Source organism: Phaethon aethereus (assembly GCF_964289735.1).
Source record: "Phaethon aethereus genome assembly, chromosome: 1".
NCBI lineage: Eukaryota > Metazoa > Chordata > Aves > Phaethontiformes > Phaethontidae > Phaethon > Phaethon aethereus.
Genome location: NC_138575.1, coordinates 156,191,950 through 156,210,786, shown reverse-complemented (window position 1 = coordinate 156,210,786; position 18,837 = coordinate 156,191,950). Strand labels below are relative to the sequence as shown.

The 18,837-nt window shown below is 39.9% G+C and overlaps 1 protein-coding gene across 1 annotated transcript in view; it reads left to right on the top strand.

Annotated features, from left to right (window-relative positions):
• MYO16 (myosin XVI) overlaps positions 1 to 18,837 on the top strand; it is a gene marked incomplete at both ends in the record, with an annotated part of 338,331 nt that overhangs the window by 297,658 nt on the left and 21,836 nt on the right. Inside the window, 1 exon segment of the mRNA XM_082013934.1 lies at positions 17,933 to 18,091. Coding sequence (XP_081870060.1) covers positions 17,933 to 18,091 — 159 coding nt within the window.

The following is an 18,837-nucleotide window of genomic DNA, read 5'->3' as shown; positions in this document are numbered from 1 at the left end:
AAGACAGACCTCTGTGCTTCTGTATAGTGTATTTCTTCTGCACCAAAACTTTCTTACGTTGGAAGCTGGCAGAGTAGGTAAAAATACAAAACAAAACCATCATTAAGTTTTTTTTTAAAGAAAGATCTGTTGTAGACCTAAGAAACACATATAGAAAATACATTGCATATAAAAATTACAGGTCTTCAGGTTTTCTCTGAGATATCTTCTTTTTTTTTTATCAGAATGTTTGTATGACACAAATTTAAATGGATTATTTTTAACATTCCAGCAGTCTCAGTAAAATAAACACAGGTGTTGCATCATGTGAAAATGAGTTTATGTTAACAATCTATAGAAATACTTTTAATTAAATACATGGCTAGGTGTCTGGTAGATAGCATGTACTTTAATTTGAAGAATTTCTTTTAAGGTTTTATTATTTCATTTCCATGAAATTCTGAACTTAGTGATACAGCCATTATTAATCTCTTAAATAAAGCTGAGATAGAGAGTCTTGCAGCAAACTGTATTTATTTCCCTTTTCTATCCTTTTATTCTTACCTTTCCTGTCATTTACACACACTTAGGTACATACCCAGAGATTACTTGGTATGCTGGCTTTCTGGCATCTGGAGAACATCTTTTATATCTAGTGCAAAAACCAACTATAAAAAGAAGCAAACTTGCCATTTTGCTAAAAGTTTTTGAGGCCACAGTCCTCAGACATTATCACTTAATTTGCCTTCTCCAGGTAATAAAGGGTTTCATGTTGTTGCTAGAACAAATCTATGGATCTTATGAATAATGAAAATTCATCCCAATGTTAACAGATTCAATTAGCTGCTCTGTAAGGCTGAGATGCTTCTGACCTAGCTTTGTCCGTCTAAAAGCTCAATATGTAGGCATCAAATCCTTAGGCTGTGAAAAGACAGTCATTTTGTCAGTTTAAATCCTGCCATGTATCTTTCCCCATTGAGTATGAGGAAAGTCTAGATGATTAAACTAGTAGAGTTGTAACTTCTAAGTGATTAAAGTTGAAGTAAATCCCAGTTCTGCATATCAATTACAACACTGACTCCAGTCTTCACATTACTTTTCTGATTTAAAAAAAAATCTCCTATCGAAAATAGTGTGCTGTATACAGAAACTTCTCTCCTTAGTAGCATCTCCCAAACACAGAATTTTGTGAATTTAAAGTTCAGAGTGATAAAACCTCAGGACTGTTTTCTCTGCTTCTTCACTTCTGTCTGTCCAAACAGCTTATCTTAACCAAGAGCTGTGTGCAGCGTATTCAAAATTGGCAATATGAAGTCCTATTTTTTAAATATAAAGCAAAACAGTAGCAATTATCTTTGTATTCTTCATTCATTTTCTTAAATATATACTGCTTCATTGATTTCAGTATCATATCCTGATTTATGCAGCTATAATAGAACAGAAGCAGGTGCTTGTGCTTACTCTGGATATGTGTATGGCACCCTATCTCCCTGTCCCTATGAACCTGGGAAGCCTTCAGCCAAAACACTTTTCAATCAAATACAGCAAGAAGATAAAGTTCTCAAAACTAATTGAGTTTCTACAGGTTTCATGAAAGTTAGTGGCTAGATAGAGACAAGAAACTTATACTGGCAGAAAGGCTCCTACCAGCTATCAGAGAAACTGTGGTGGACAGAACCCTTGTGAGTCCTCCAGACCTTGAAAAAGCTTTAGCTGGACCTTGCATGTTCATAAATGCTGAATTCAGTCAGCCATGAGCTATGAACTGAAACTTCATCAGCTGACAACCTCAGAAGAATGCCTTGTTTCTTCTTCTGAGTATATGAATTGATAAATTTGTAAAGGAGATGTTGCAGTAGTTTTGTTTGCTTTGGCAAAATTACTTGATAAGATTCAATGCCTATAAATGTATATAGAATGTTTTTTTGGTTTAGTTTGTTGGTTTTTTTCAGTTGGTGGTCTTGTTTTATTACATAAATAATACATTTGTATCCACTGGGAAGTAACTATTAAAGTCAGCTCTTTGGATATATCTTATCAAGTCTCTCTCAATGTGCCTGGTGAGGAAGTATGGTAAGTCTATGCCAACCAAGTCACAAAACTGACCTTTACCTTAAAAAAAAAGTTTCTTTGGCATGCAGGATTTTTGCAAACTCAATTTTCAACTAAATGTGACCACGACATAGTTCAGCTTGAGTCTCTGGTGGGTTGAAGCTAGTGCATTAACAGAGGCTACCATATAAAGCCTCTAAATTTACCTTTCACATGGAATATGTTGTACTTCTAAATATTTCATCAAGGCAGCACTAAGTATGAAAGATCAAAGTTCAAGATATACGATAAAAAATCCTGAATCAATATTTTATGAGCTAGGAGGATACTGTAAAATACAAAGTGGGGTTACGTATGAATAGTTCAATGATGAGCAGATGGATTGAAAGTAACAAAGAAATACAGGTGAATGTATGTGCATGTTTTTACAGTTTACCTTTTTTTCATGTACTTCATGTGTTCAGTTCATTTCTAGGGTAATAGCTGGGAAAAATATCTTTTATTTAACCTCTGATGCAAAATAATAAGATGGCAATCAGCAGAGTGGACTCTATTATGTAAAACTAGAAATAGTCCATGTCTTACCTCCTGATTTTTTATCACCTATTGCCTAATGCAGATTAAGTTCCTGGAAAACGTCTTTATTTCTTCGTTTTGTAATTCGTAGCATTTTATTTGTAGGAGATTATATGGTTAAAAAAATTAAATTAATTTTAATAGAAATTCATTAGAATTGAGGACATGGTCTAGAGCAGCACTCTGTAATGTGCAGTTTCCTTTATTTCCATAAGTTATAACCTACCAACAATCGTAACTAAAACCAGAAAGTAAAACTGGGCCATTTTGAAGTCAAGGAGAGTTAGCTATGGGAATCAGTAAGTTTCTGTATGGAATCATCAGCCTTTTGGATAAACCCTCCTTGCCAATAAAAGTGCAATACAGACAGAGCCCCCAACATGCCTCCCTCTTCCCTGGAGGAGTAATTTCAAGGCCTGAGAACACTGATGTCCTTTTGGCTCCTGACGTCTCTGTGGGAAGTGATCATCTAGAATCACAGTAGAATGGATTTGTGGTTTTCTGATGGACTGTGGACTTATCGTGAACTGAACTGAGAGCACTCTTCTTTCACACAAGCAAGAAAAAAAGAAATCAAATGGCAACAACTTTCATTACCTGGTGGTCTAGCCTGACCTTTTTTTGATACAAAAGTAATATCTACTGGTTCAAGCAATAATCAGGATTACAGAGTATGCAATTTCTTGCAAAATACTTTACATGTAATAGGAGAAGTTTTCTGCTCTGCAGAGCTTATAGTTTAAATAAGCAAAACTGTAACAGGTGAGAACTGAGATAAAGTCATTTCTCCAAGGTTGAAAAGAGTTGTCATTAAAGCTACAGCTGTATTGTTAGATGGGGATTTCCTTTTACTCCATATAAAATGAGGCTTGAGTACAGATAAGTACAGATAACACACACACACTCTTTTCTTCTATTCTCCCTGATTTCTGGAAGTAGAAATTTTAGTTTGCAAGACAAATAGAAACTGAATAGTCACATGCAGAGGCCCTGCTCAGATCTTTCTAGACAGGGCCATAGATTCGAAATTAGGCTTCATGAAGCCCAATCCAATGCTTTAGTCACAAAACCTCACTCTCTAGCAGGATGTACAAATATTTTAAACTATTCAACATATAAAACATTCCTTATATAATGAAGAGACAATTACATATTTAAGCATTTCATATTAAATATTTGTGGACCAAGGACAGAATTTTCTTTTCCTCAGCATGGATGAACGGTACTCAGATTGCTAGGTCATAGTGTTATTTCTTTTGATTGGTACAGCTGATATTAAATTATTCCATACAAAGGGGATCATTTCGGCTTCAGAACAAAAGATGGAATAATTCCCAGCCCATCATCCATGCTCAGATTCGCAGAGTCAGCAGTCATGTGGATTCTAAAGGGACATGAGCAAAGGAAATATGATTTCCTGGATGAATTTCCTTACCATCAGGCTATTGAAATAAAGACTTAATGCCTTCTTTCCTTCCTGCTGGTTGAGAAAAGATTGACATGGATGTTTGACTTCTGTGTCTGAGTGAAAGAAAATATGCAAGTTTGCAACCCTGGATTTAGGTGCCTAAGAAATAAAATTAGGAAGACCTTTCCTTTATGTAGGTCATCAATGTGTAGGCTTCCAAGTTTTGTGAATTATTATTAGTGTTTCAATACAAGTATATCTGTATATGCAAGACTATACATTCTTCAGTGACCTATTTTCCAAAACAGTTTAGTAACTTACATAGTAGCATCACAAGAGGCATGAAAACATTAGATACTGTTCAAATGTTTGCCCAATATCTATGACATCCGTGAACTATATGAATCCCCTCTTTACCTGCTTCCTAAGTGAGGTATTTCCAAGTGTCGTGCCTTAGCCCCAGCTGGCAACTAAGCACCACACAACCACTCACTTGCACTGCCCACACTCAGGGGGGATCGGGGAGGGAATCGGAAAAAAACACCTCATGGGTTGAGATAAGAACAGTTTAATAGCACAGCAAAGAAAGAGGAAATTATGATGATGATGATGATGATGATGATGATGATAATAATAATAATAATGGAATATACAAAAGCAAGTGATGCACAATGCAACAATTGCTCACCACCCAGTGATCGACAGCCCGTTCCCGAGCAGTGATTCCCGCCCCCCAGCCAACTCCAGTTTATGTACTGGGCATGACGTTACATGGTGGGGAATATCCCTTTGGCCAGCCTGGGTCAGCTGTCCCAGCTGTGTCCCCTCCCAGCAACTTGTGCACCTCCCCGCTGGCACAGCATGGGGAGCTGAGAAGTCCTTGACTGAGTATAAGCACTATAACTGCTTCGCAACAACTAAAAACATCGGTGCATTATCAACATTATTCTCATACTAAATCCAAAACACAGCACTACAGCAGCTATTAGGAAAAAAATTAACTCTATACCAGCCAAAACCAGGACATTAAGGCAGGTAGCTTCACCTATCAGTGAATCATTCCACATTCTCCAGTTTAAGCACTGAAAGGCACAGGAAGATCGTTACAAACTCGCAAATAATACAGATATTTAGACGTACCTAGTTGCAACTAAAGCTTGTCAAATACTCTTTCTTGAAATTGGCTCCAACTTGGAAAATAACAGGATTTACTGTGTATGTATGGAAAGTACTGTCCTCTCAAAGGCAGGTATCCTTTTGATAACTAGTAAATAATTTCCCACTGTCAGCAGATTAAACTACTGTGCAGTTAATGTCTCAACAGTGGATTGCAAATTGAATCCCCACTGGGGTTTCTGAGATGAAATCCCAGTCCCTTATCCTCTAAGCCACTCAGCATTGCCCCTTAAGCAACTTAATAAAGATAATATTCATATCTGTATCTCAATATTCCTACATTATATGAATACAATGTAGAAGTTTTACTTTCCTTGTGGCAAAAGCTGGCAACTGACAAAACGAGAGTAAAACAGAAAGCTGTGTTGTCACCTTTTATCTTCTTTTAACTGCGAATGCTGGAGGAATGATTACATCAGGCATTGCACTCCTACAACATCTTTCAAGTAAAATTCTCAAAGCATTAAAACTTTGATGAATTAAGTTTCACAACACTTCTCAGAAAGAGATTAATATCTGTTTATATAATTGCCTTAATTACCAGGGAGTGAGGGTGACTTTCTGTGACTTAATTTTCAGATTAGATATCTAAATGCAGGAGAATCATCACTCTCTGATTCACTACGGACTACATGCAGCTCTCAATCTGAATCTCTTGCAGTAGGTACGGAAAAGTGGGAGAAAGCCAAAGCCCTGCTAGTAAGAGTTTAATGCGAGCCATAAAAGAAAAGGCACATACTTGGACAGCTGTAGATGCCCTATGCAGAAAGTTACAAAGGAGGAGACAGAACTGCTGGCAATATGGTTACCATCCAGCCCGTGCTGGGTGATTTTTCTGAGGAAATAATTGTGTTTTGTGTTACTGCAGCAGAATAAGGGGCTAGAAGAGTCTAGGGAAAGTACCTGCCATTCTTGTTTGCAGAATATCTATGAACTTTTTTACAGCCTGAAAGATACCACCTTAACCTGCAGTCTTCTCCTCATCTGTAAGTCTGCCATTATCTGGATAATTTCTCAAAAGAGAAGATTTGTTGTTTTAGGATGAATACAATATGCCAAGAATACTTTTCCATTTCAGAATCTCTGAAAACTGGTATATTTTACTGCTGAAGGGTTTTTTGGGTTTCTGTTACGACGATTTTTTTTCACTGTAGCATTTCTCTTCCTGGCTGATTTCACTGTTTGCTCTTACAGCCTAAAATCATGTAACGTGTAATTTGCTTTGGTTCTCTGTTCTGACATGGAAAAGAGGCTTCATGTGTGAATACCATAAACAATTTTAACCTTAAAATTATTAGAAGAACAAATCAAGTCTCATTTATATTTCAGGTGAAAAAAGAATGGATATTGTCATAAATCTTTATTATATTTATTTAGCATTTTAAATGATTGAAAATTATTGAAAATAAAAACAAATCCTTAGCAATCCTCCATGCATTTCCAAAGCCTATATCCAGTCAAATAGAGGTTGGAGGAGACTGTGCAGCCTCAGGGTCACACAGGAAATATCATTGCATTTTTGACATTATCTTATACTGTAAGTACCTACAGCTGTCAGAAAAGGATCCTGGAGTAGACAGAGCCTTGGTCTGACCCAGTACGGGCTCTCTCATGTTCATACCCAGTCACTGCTTAACAAGAGAGAAGCTGAGGAGAAGTAATCACACTGACTTTCCTGTTCCTTCTACATGGTCCACTTCAAAGAACTGCAGGCATCCTTTTAAATTACTGATTTTTTTTTTGCTTTCTTTCCATTGGGTTGGATTTACTTTGTGTCCCCTTCATCCTGTCTGGTACTGGAGCACAATAACCACACCATATTGGTTCAGCTTAGTGTTTTTCAAGCCCATAGATTTTAATAATATCCCACCTTTAACAGTGACTTTCATCATTCAGGTAGACATTTACAAGATTATTATAGAATCATAGAAACATAGAACCTTTGGGATGGAAGGGACCTTTAAAGGTCATCTAGTTCAACCCCCCTGCAATGAGCAGGGACATCTTCAACTATTATTTTCATAACAATGTCTTTTCTTCACCATCTGATGCAACATCATTGTTCCAAATGCAGCAATGGTTCGGGAAGTTGTCTCATTACAAACAGTGTTGTGGGCTTCTTTAAATAGAAACAGTCTTCAGTATTTTTTATTTGTGACCCAAGATGCAGAACCACAAATAAATTTGTTTAGGAACCACTACATCACTAATTGTAAACAAGAGATACATTAATGTGAGAAATTAGCCATACCTGAGAGAACAAGGAAATTGAATTGTAGCACACTTACATTCCTGATACCAACCAAGAATATGGCTATTTGTCAGTAAACTTCATATCACTTGATCTTATTGGACTACAGGCATTTGGGATATAGTGGAGAATGAAATTTGAACACACATTTTAGTGAAAGTCTCTAATTAAGTTCTCAACACGAGTGAGAAATCTGTTTGGATGCTTTTAACTTATTTACATCTGTCTCAGCATTAAGTCATCTGCATAGAGCCTCAGCAGAGAACCACAATTCTATTTCACAGAAAATGCCAGGATTGTGACATCTATTTTTGTTTTGCCCTGTAATGAAAATCAAGCATTCTGAAATTCTGTGCAGAAATAATTATTCTTTCATGTCTGGTCTTTCAAAAATGTTTGGAGAGTATTGAAATGGTTTGCCTCAAACATAGTAACATAGGTTTTCATTTAGGGGTATGTCTACACAGCAACCAAAGACATGTTATAGATGAACCAAGCTACTTCTAAAATCACTGGCTCAGGTATCCAAGAGCAACACAGTTGTGACTGTGCAAACTCCAGCCCCTCAGTGACGACCCAAAGTTCTTGACAGGACTCATGCAGCTTGCCATGAAATTCTATAGACCCACGTGTGTGGATTGTGTTCTAGTTCCAGCTTCAGCATCTTGTGGGGCTGGATAGAGAAGCAAGAGAAGATGGTTGGAAAGAGATTGGGAAAAAGACTTGGTCATAAACATGAGGGTGGCCTGACCCTCATGCTCTCTCCACACTGCTGCACTCTGCTGTCAAGAGGGTAGGAGAATGTTTAGAAGTGGAGCACTAGAAGCAGGAGTAGCAGTTTGGGGCATCTGTCTTCCCCCTGGGCCCAACAGTGAGTGGGAAAATAAAGAAGCCTTCAAGTTCAGTGCTCTTTTGGCTTGAGTTTTCACTCTATTTTAAAATGAAGAACATAAAAATTAATTTTACCCTTTGTGTGGTGCAATTTTTAAAAGAAAAAACATATGAAAAAATTAGACCTGAAGTTCTACATTTCATTATTTCTTTTAGCTCCTTCCTTAAGGGCTGGTTGCAGTATGATGCTGACATACTAGTAGTATGTAGTGACAGTTTTTAGCCACAGGTTGCCTATATTTGTGCACAGTGTGGATGCTTATCACACCGCATCCGTGATAGCCATATGTTCTTGCTTTGAGGTTCACAGAGGTTTCACTGACCATCACTGTATCCCTTTCAAAATGAACTTAAACAAGCTACAGAAATATCTAAACTCAATTTTAACTTTAGAAGCTCGCTTGGAAAGCAAATTGGGAATGTTGTCTGAGAGGTTTTCCAGAATAGCTGTCCTTGTTTGGTGGGCAGGATTACAGTGCAGGTCATCCAAAAATATTCTTTGGATTGTCCCTCAGGACTGCCCAATGCAGTCACTTAGGCTAAGATTTCTGCATTGCAGTCAAGGCCAGAGCTAGTATGAGAGAGATCCTGAAAAATCTCTGTAGAAGTATTTTGTGGGAATAGTAAATAGAACTGATGTGGTGCTGTTGGCAGTAGCAAAACCCTGTTTGTTTGGGGTTTTTTGTTTATTTACTTTTACAATATTTGCAACTGTTTTTGAGGGGGAGGAAGGTTGAGACAGCGTCTCATCACATAATTCTTTCAACAGCAGCTAAAGCCCAGCAGTAATGGCTGTTCTGTTATTGAGATACCACACACAAACGTAAACAAACTTAAATGTCTGCCTTCAAAAAGAACGGCTGCATCCACATTGGTTAGAAGAAAACAGTTTAAAAGAGGGAAGCTGTGTTTCTTACCAAATTGCCTCCTCCTCTTCTAGCACACCAGTAGTTTTTTAACCACACAAACACAAGAAATAGACTCTTTGGTCAGCCAATCAACACACCTAACTGTAAACAAAATTATTACAGAGTAAAATCAGCTACTTTTTTCCATATTAGACTTGAAAAGGTGGGGAATATGGGAACATGGAGGGAAGAAATGCTTCTTCTAGAGGCAGGAAATTGCCCCAAGCAGTGCTGCCCTCCTTCTTGCCCTCTGTGGTTAGTAATGGACCTCAGAAAGGCCTGCAGAGGTCAATTCCTAGAGAAAATGGGGTGAATGAAATCCCCCGTCTCTGAAACACGTGCCCTGGCTGGACTCTGGCACACTTGCTGCATTAAAAAGGTGTTTCCAAGTTCTTGCTCAGATACTATCAAACAGGAGAGGTGGCAGCCTGTCCAGATATTCTTCGTCCATTACCGGTATTTAAGAAGGCTGTTTTCTCCGCTTCAGCAGCGGTATTCTATGTCTCATGTTGGGAACAAGCCTAATGCCAACAATCCAGAGCCCTCTAGAGAGGGGCAGAAGGCGCTTGGGTTATCTATCTCCCCCAACAACTCTGAAAGTTTACCTGACCCAGAGATGTCCCTAAACTGACTTCTAGGAGGGAGGGAAAGGTTTGTAGCTTGTAATGATTGTCACTGAAATAAACATAAAACAAGAGCACTACCTTCCCACCAGCACAAGATCGTCAGAGAAGAAAGCGGAAGAAACCTTTCTGTTCTAGGTGTGTACTTCCCACAGCTGTGAAGCGATTTACAAAAAAGTGATTAAGCTGGTGTTAAGGGCTGAAGCAGACCTAGGAGTTCCTGCAGTTGCTTCTTTCTCACTACCAGCCTTATCTTCTGAACTCCAGCTGATCAGTGTCACATTAACAGCACATTCTTCAGAGGAGCTCTTTACCTTCAGCAGAGCGAATTTTGTCACTTGATGCTCTCCATGGCCTGCACCTCCTCTCTTTGCTTTCCAGTGTTCATACAGAACTTCCACGAACGCAGCCTCCCAGAGCAAAGCAGCAGCGGTCTCTTTCTGTGTTTACCTGCTTTGTTGAAGAACGCGGCTCCTGGGGTGGCTTCTAACACCGTCCGGTAGCTCCACTTCCACAGCTCGGAGGGAAAGGGTGCTGGCAGTAACGGTACAAATTCATTGCTTCCTAGCCGAGGAGCATCATTGCAGGGGGAAATCTAGACAATTGCTGCTGTAAGGGCAGGCTTTGTGAGGTGAAATAAATGGATGAATAATTATTGCCTGTGAGGGCAGCGGCAGCCAGCAGCGCAGCTATGAGGGGAGACAGGCGGTACACGCTAATCGGCCGGGGGAATCCTGCCTTGACAGTTTTCATCCTGCTCCATTTCTTTCAGCAAACAGATGCATCTGTTTGCCTCCAGCTCTTGGCAGACAAAGTAAACAGTCATGCTACAGCGGGTCACAGTGTGACTCCATGCGGGAAAACTGAACGACTCTGAAGCAACACGCATTTATCCAGCAAAAGGACACCCGAGGCAACGTGTGCTGAGGGTAGCGAGCAAACGCCACGGACAAGGAATGTCTCAACAGTAAGTCAGAGCAAAACCAAGTGCAGTTGCCAAGGTGCAACAAAACACAGTGGTAAACACTTGAGCCAAAGTAAAATGGTTCTTACTTAACCTTCCTCTCCCTTTCCTTCACCAAAAAATATCCGCATAACTTCTGCCATATTTTTTCTTTTCCTCCTCACTTCGCAATGTCCACTTACCACAGTAAATGTGACAAATATTCAGGGTTGGCTGCGGGGATTTGGTATATTCCTGACTCTCCCAAGAAAGAGTGAGAGCAGAGATCAGGAATCCCTTCTGTCTGCAACATCTTGTCTTTCATATGCTGGTTAATAGGATCCATCAGTTCTCTCTTTTTCACATGTATAATGACAAGCTGCTTGATTTGAAATTTCCATTTTGCTGGATGCCAGCCACAGGTTTCAAGGAAATCAAGCTATTTAGCTTTTAGATGCCATAGTAGCCCAGGTACAAAAAGTTTCTCCTCCTGTGTTACATTAATTTTTCTGCCAGAATGTGTATGTTTTCCAGATTTCATAGTTGCTAATAAAGTGTGAATAGCTGTGGACCTTGATAACTAAAACCATGTATTGACTATTGGTTACAGAAAGTCATGTTTTCCATGAATGAAGGAATAATGTTTAACGTTATCCTGGGATTTATTAAAGACATTAAATGATAAGAAGGGGAACTATTTCCTGCTTTTTTTCATATATTTATTTCCATAATTATATGTGTTACATATTTTTGTAGGATTCGTTCCTTTGTGGAAAAGCTTTTAAGCTTTTTCTATAATATTTGTGGTTTCTGTTTTATGGGGCTGGTATTTTTGCTGACCAAGACAGAGATTGTTTCTACTTTAGGACCTAGATACATCCTGCCTAGCTTATGGCACTGAAGTTACTCAGCCCTAGCTCACTGTTTAATTAATGAAAAGGAACGTGTGCCTTGGAAGAATAGTCCAGGTACAAGTCAAATCATATCAAGAGGGGTGAACGACTTCCATGTACAAATAGAGCAAAACTAGGAAGAACCTGCTCTCCCCATACAGTCAGGACGAAACTTTCAAATGTGACTTCAGCAGAAACTGTACAACATTTCAGCGCTCCACTACCCCATTTGGTTTGAGGTTGCTTTTCTTCCGTATTTTTCCTTTTCCTGAGATAGACTTAATATTGACCGTTTATTTCTGACTGTGGTACCTAGCGCTGTCAAGGTGAAGGGCTGTGTCTGTTTTAGTAAATGAGCCAGTGCCAGGGAATGTCCTGGGTATGGCAGCCCAATCCTCTGCGCAGCCAAAGTGCTAGAGCAGTCCCTGGCATGGTTTTGGACCTGGCAGGCTGGCTCCCTTCCAGACAGATCGGGGCATGGTTCAGGAAACGGCACAAGCCAGGGACTATTCCCGGTAGACAATTTGGATGCAGCCTCTCTGTTGCGGAGGGGCAAGAAAGTGTAATAACATAGACAAGAGTCTCTTACCATTTGCCTCGGGGCCAGAGAAGAGTTATGATCACCTTTGAATTACCAGGATGGACAAAGCACGAGGCCCTCTGTATTTATCCCGTATTCATCCTGTATTATGAATCCCTTGGTGCTTTGGCAGTGCTGCACGAAACATCCAAGGTAAGCATGAATCTGATCCAAAACCCACTGAAAGCAGTGGAGGCCTTCTGTTGTTATTAACGAGTTTTCAGTCAGACTGTAAATGAGCACTAAATGTTAAAAGGAGAAGTATTCGAAAAAAGAACATATGGCGACAGATATACGTTACGGATATACTTACTTTTAAAGAAAGGAGAGCAAAACTAAAGGCTTTGAAAGAAAAGAAAAATACAACCTAACCGAGTGAGTTACTGCTTTTTTAACAACATACTGTTTTTTCATGTCTTGCTGCACAAAGAGTATATGGTGATTCCACCTAAATGCTGATATCTGTCACTGATTTATACTTTGCTTTAGACTTTATTAAATAATTTCCTTACAAAATTAAGGTTCTCAAAATGTTTTAGTACTGCACTTTTTTTCTTTCATTTGAATAGAGCCTATGCTAGCCCATTTTCTGATCTGGTGATAACAGAATTAATTCAGCCTAAGTACTACTTATGAAATAACTATGATGTTTGGGGTCCTACATTTTATGTTTGAGAAAAAATAGCTTTATAATAGGCTATTTGGAAGTCATAGCTCAATTAAAAGGGTTTAAGTTATTCTTTTGACGTAAAAGTTATATTATGTAGACTTTCAGTGCCTTGGGTTTCTTTTAAGAGTGAAAGGAGAGTGAAGAGTCAAAAAGGAAAATAAGAAGTAGATATATTAAATCATTTCCGTGATTGCCATACTCTGATTTTTCTTTCCAAAATAACTGAAATTTCAGTTCATCCTGTGCCTTATGACTTTGTCATGAGTTTTAAATTCAGTCTTTTCCAGGAACACTGAGAATAACAAGCAAATGTGGATTTCATGAGCTGCCTCTTTTGCATACCTTTCCTCTTACACTTTTCAAGTAATATTGATGTAATTAATAATGGGTTTATTGGAATACAGAGCTTGCTTGTAAGGAAATAATTGTTACACGTTGATTTGTCATAGTCTGATTAAAAGCACTATACATGTGATTGCTTCCAGCTATTAACTATGCTGCAGTTTGAGGGGACAATTATGCCCCCAATCCAAACATCCGTACATCCTTGTAGTCCATATAACCTCACTAGCTGCAAGACTAGTGAGAGCAGAATTCGCCTGAGTCAGAGATATCTTTTTGGCAAAGTCAGTTTGCTGAAATAATAATCCAAGTTCACTGTTGCAAAGAATCTGCAGGTTTTCACTTAAAGCTTGTATTCCTTCTAAAATCATGAACTCCCACCATGATCCCACAGCTGATACCTCTCTGTAGCTAGTCTCTCACAAGTAGGCATGGATGACTCTTCAAATAAGATTTATTACTAGCTGGAAACTGTTAAAATGCTGTTACTTAAAAAAAAAAGTTGAAACCTGGTAAATAATCCATCCATCTGGTGAGAACAGCAGAGCACAAGTCTAAACATTCAGCGTGTTATTGAAGATGTTCAGTTGTAGGAACCATAGTTTTTTCTTTTCCTCTCTCCTAAATTATTTCTGATAGTTTCAGAAAACTGTTAAGGGATGACAGAGCAGTGCATACTTGTATCTGCAGGGGTTCATGGCAGCAGGGGGAAGTTGCCATTAATGTGGAGAAGAGTCCAAACTTCTATATTAGGTGACTGAGAAAACATGAGGGTGAAGTGAATTTCAGACCAATAGTTGATAGATAAAATAGGAATCAGTAGGAATTTTCTAAGTCTTTAGTGTTAACAGAGGGCTTCCCTATATCTTTTATAATTGTCCACAATATTCCCATCTAAGATACCACCGTGCAATAATAATAATAGAATACAGAATAGAAATATTATGATAAAAAGTCAGGAGACACCTTTGTTATGCTCAGGGAGATTTTTGGTAATGGGGAGGCAGGACAGAGAGGGGTACCTCAGCGCAGAAGATAAAGTCAGGGACTTCTGGCATGTTAAAGCTTATTGGAAAAACAAATGCAAAGTGCTGCACCTGGGAAGGCATTACCTCTTGCAAGGATACAGGCTGGGGACAGACTGTCCAGGAAGCAGCTCTGGGGAAAGGGCGCTTGTGGGCCCTGGGAGCTGGGCAGGAGCCGGCAGCGAGCCCCAGCAGCAGCGGTGGCCAGCAGCATCCAGGGCTGGGTCAGCAGGAGCACAGCCAGGAGCTCGGGGCAGGGGTTGTCCCCTCCCGAGGACGTTAGACCACATCTGGGTACCATGGCCAGTTTGGTGCCCCCAGTGCAGGAGAGACACCGATAACCTGCGGCCAGTTCACCCTGCGACGCTCGGGGCTGGAGGGTGTCCCCGTGAGCAGCGGCGGGGGCAGAGGCGGCTTCGGGGGCACCTCGCAGCCACCCCGGGGCCTGCGGGCAGGGGACGGAGAGGGGACGGCCGGGCCCTTCGCAGCCGGGCGCGGCGGGGCAGCCAGGTACGGCGGGCACCGGCCGGACCGAGAGGGGCTCGGGCTGGGTACCGAAACCTCTCCCCCACGAGGGCAGGCGGGCAGAGGCGGGCAGAGGGACAGGCTGCCCAGGGAGGCTGGGCAGGCTCCAGCCTCGGGGCTTTCAAGACCCGTCTGGGCAAAGCCCTGAGCAACCCGCTCTGATCCCACCGCCGGCCCTGCTTGGAGCGGGGGTGCACGAGGGACCGCCTGAGGTCTCTTCCAGCCTGAATTACCCAGTGACCCTAGGTATGTTTTGCAGCACTGGGAGAGTACACTGGTTACACCTGGCTAAAGCGTCCTCTAATCCTGTTCCAGCAAGGAGCTGAAGATGCCTATATATACAAAATTAGCACAAGTAACTTCATCTAATCCAGATTATTCTGAAACAAAATACAGTCTTCTCTCCCACCCCTAAGATTAATTAAATAAGGCACTATGAAGTATATTTTCTCTGTGTAGTCCTCTGTTTGGAGACTAAAGGTGTGCATGTCTTACAATGACCGAATAGAGCAAATAGGATAACAGATCTCTATCTAGATAGCTGTCCCAAAGATATGTTCCGTATCTGTCCACTACTTGTTTCTGCCAATTTAGGATGATGTTTTAGATCAATAGTAGCTATCCACAGTTCTTTGTAGTACTTCATCGTACAGAAATAAAGGAGAAAAGATAGAGGAGAAGAGAGCCCTTCATGAATGCCACGAAAATATATCAATGTACCTGTGAAACAAAAGGCTTCTGCAAATAGGAATGCAAGAAAAAGTCTTTCTACTTGCACATTCTCAAATGAATTGCAGTTGTCAGGCAAATCAATAAATCTTTCAGTTATCAAGAAAAATAAGGATCCCAGCCACTTCCCCCGAGACTCTTTATGTAAAAGGTGGCACAATAATTATGTAGGTGGATTATGATCTATAGGCAAGTGCACTGACTATTAACATCTAAAAGTGACATTTCCTTTTCAGACAAACTTAACATGAGCTGCAAAGATGCATTTTGCAGTCAAGTTGCTTGTACAAAAGCTAAATCAGGCATGCTCTTATAATTGTACTGTATGCATTTTCCAGCTCAGACTCTGGTTCTGCTGCCTCTCCCATCAGTTACTGTGGGTAGAGCTGGACTAATTTTTTCAATGAATAGCACATTTGCCTAAATACGCAGTTTATGAAACAGTGCCACTGAAACACTTCAATCAGATCTGGCAAAAAATAATGATCAGAGAATGAGGACAAGGGAGGGACCAAAAAAACCCATTGAAATGTTTTATCCTGACAGCTTGGAAATGAACTGTTCGACTTTTCAAGCCAGCTTTTTTGTTAGAAAAGGAAATACTAAGAAAGATTCAGAGTTAGATAACTGAAAGCTAAACAAAACTAAGAAAGCCCTTTTTAATGAAGTGAAACATTTCAAGTTAATCAGAATGGATATACAGTTTTTGCTTCATTAGTTCATTTTAAAAATATTGGTACTTTGTAAACCAGGTGGGGGTTGTTAGGCATAAAAATTAAAAATTGATCATGCAGTCAACATTGTTTGCAAATTTGCAGGCAAAGTATCTGTTACCTGGTGAAAAAATGTTTTTCCTGTCCACTTGAAAAATGCTCATGTACTGAAGACTTATAAAAATATATTACATCTTTAGCAGAGCTGAGGATGTCATTGGAAATATGGGTGAAGGGGTAATGTTGGTTTTAATAGCTAGTCTTTTGACCTCCGTTGGTTGCTGCTTTCATTATGACAAAGCTTAAACAGACACAACCAAAATCAAGGAATAGCTCTCTGAGAGATGCCATAGAAGAAAAATTTCCATTTTACAGTGCTAAATGAGGGCCTCTGCACCCAGGTCAGTCATAATATGTCAGCCCACCACTAAGGCCAGCTCTCAGAGTAGGTGGAAAGAGTTAGGAAAAGTAAAATGGAGCTAAACAGAGAGAGAACTGAATTTGGCTTTGTCTTCCATGAAACAAACCTGATGATGTCAAGGAAATAGTATGTATACATGTTCACTACAAAACGAAGAGAAACACAGAAAAGAGAGAGAAATCTATCAAAAAATGCATAGCCTTGCCAGTGCAGCATTTCACACAGCCTCTTCAGCCCTGCCTCGTGGGGGTGGACTGGGGGTAGCCAGAGGTACCAGAGCTGCATTGGGGGTCCCTCCTACCATCTCCATCCATTCACGGTCTTGTCTCCCAGCTCTGAACCTGCCACCGGCCCCTGAGCTCCAGTGGGGAGCACCTCTCGGGCATGGCCGATGGCTGAGCCCTGTTTCCTGTGGCACACCGGGCTGACAAAGCCAGGCAAGCCCAGAGCCAGCTCTGGGCACTTCGCCGTGAGCTGTTCTGCTTTGCCTGTAGGCGCCATCAGTCAGAGGGAGAAGAGGAGGAGGGTTTTGCCCTTCTCTTTGAAGAAATGCCCGTGCATTGTACATAGCTTGGGAACTCCTACAGGATCAGACCTCCTCCTGATGTCTTGAAGAAATTTAACTAAAAGTCTATGACATGAAAACCTGGAACTTTATAGAAAATGACAATTGATGGCTGGAGAGCCCTGAGGCAGGGTAAATAATGCCCACAGGGAGGCTCTGCTGGGAGAAATCTTGCTGCATATGGTTTCATATCAAAAGCCATTCCAGTTCTTGTGGAAGGAGAGAAGAGAAAAAAAATCAACCCATGTTATAGCTGTTGCTAGTAACACGTAATGCAATAGTGAAAGGCATTGCAGTGATGACAGTGGAATATGAACTCATGTGAAACAGAATAGAATCTAAAATAGAGGCAATAGAAACATTTGCTAAGTTTTATCATCTGAAATTTATATGAAAAGGAACAGTACAAATGAATTTTTGTTAATGCCTTTCACTTCCATAAACTTTAAATGGCTACAATTGGAACACTAGCAAAAAAATGAAAAATCCTGCAAAAATCACTGACTTAAACCTTTCACATTTATCACTGGCTTCATGAATTTAGTGATTAATTAAATTAATTTGATAAAATAATTTGGTTTCTGTCTGTTAGTTTTTTCTACTTAGATGTGAAAGCCATGAGTTAATAGGAAGCTGACAAGGTTTTTCTCTGTTTGTGTCAGGTGCTGAAACGAATCTAAACTTGAGGAGCCGGGAAGATCCAAATACATCAGATATTGGACCAGAAACCCAGGATAAAAATGCAAATAACCATGGAACTCAGTCATCTAATCCACTGTCCAGTTCTGTGACTGCTGAAAATGGAAATTCAGTATCAAATGGTAAGCACATTTTAATCCCAAAGCTCTTCTAACATAAAATTGCTGAAGTGTTTCCTTGAATGAGCTTTTTAAGATCTAGTCAAGCTGGAATCTTCTGAGTTGTGAAATATCTGTGTTTCTGGAACGGGCTTAACTTTGTACGTGTGAACTGATAAGCCCCACTCCAATAAAAGCTCCATGTGAAGAAAATAAAACAGCCTCTGTTGAGGCATTTGTAATTAGTTCAGCTCCAAGTCTATAAGCAGCCCGAGGCATGGAGGACTGAGATTTGAGATTTCTGATCCTATAATCAATACAAATGGGACAGAAAATGGAAAATCAGGATCTCCCTTTGCTTCAGGTGCCTTACTAGTGAATGGCAAATTGTTTGGTGTAATTGGACAATTGAATGGTGCAAGAGCAATGACAGAAAGAATGAAATCTTTCAAGGTCCTAAAAGCATTAATCTTAAGGATATAACACCTGTATTACATAAAATCACACAATACAAATACACAAATATGAATAGACACAAGACAAATAGTATTTATTTCAATAGAATGTGGAGAAGCAGATGTCTAAATATTTGCGTGGCACTGGGTACAGTTATTTTCATGCTGAAAACTTAAGTCTAAATATGGTTTGTGTAAGCAGAACAGTTGTATAGCCTTTACTGTTAAGGGTAAAACTACACATAATGCAGTTGGTGGTTTGAGAGCTATGCTGGAAAAATCAAAGGGAATTTTAGGTCAAGTGAAATATTGCAT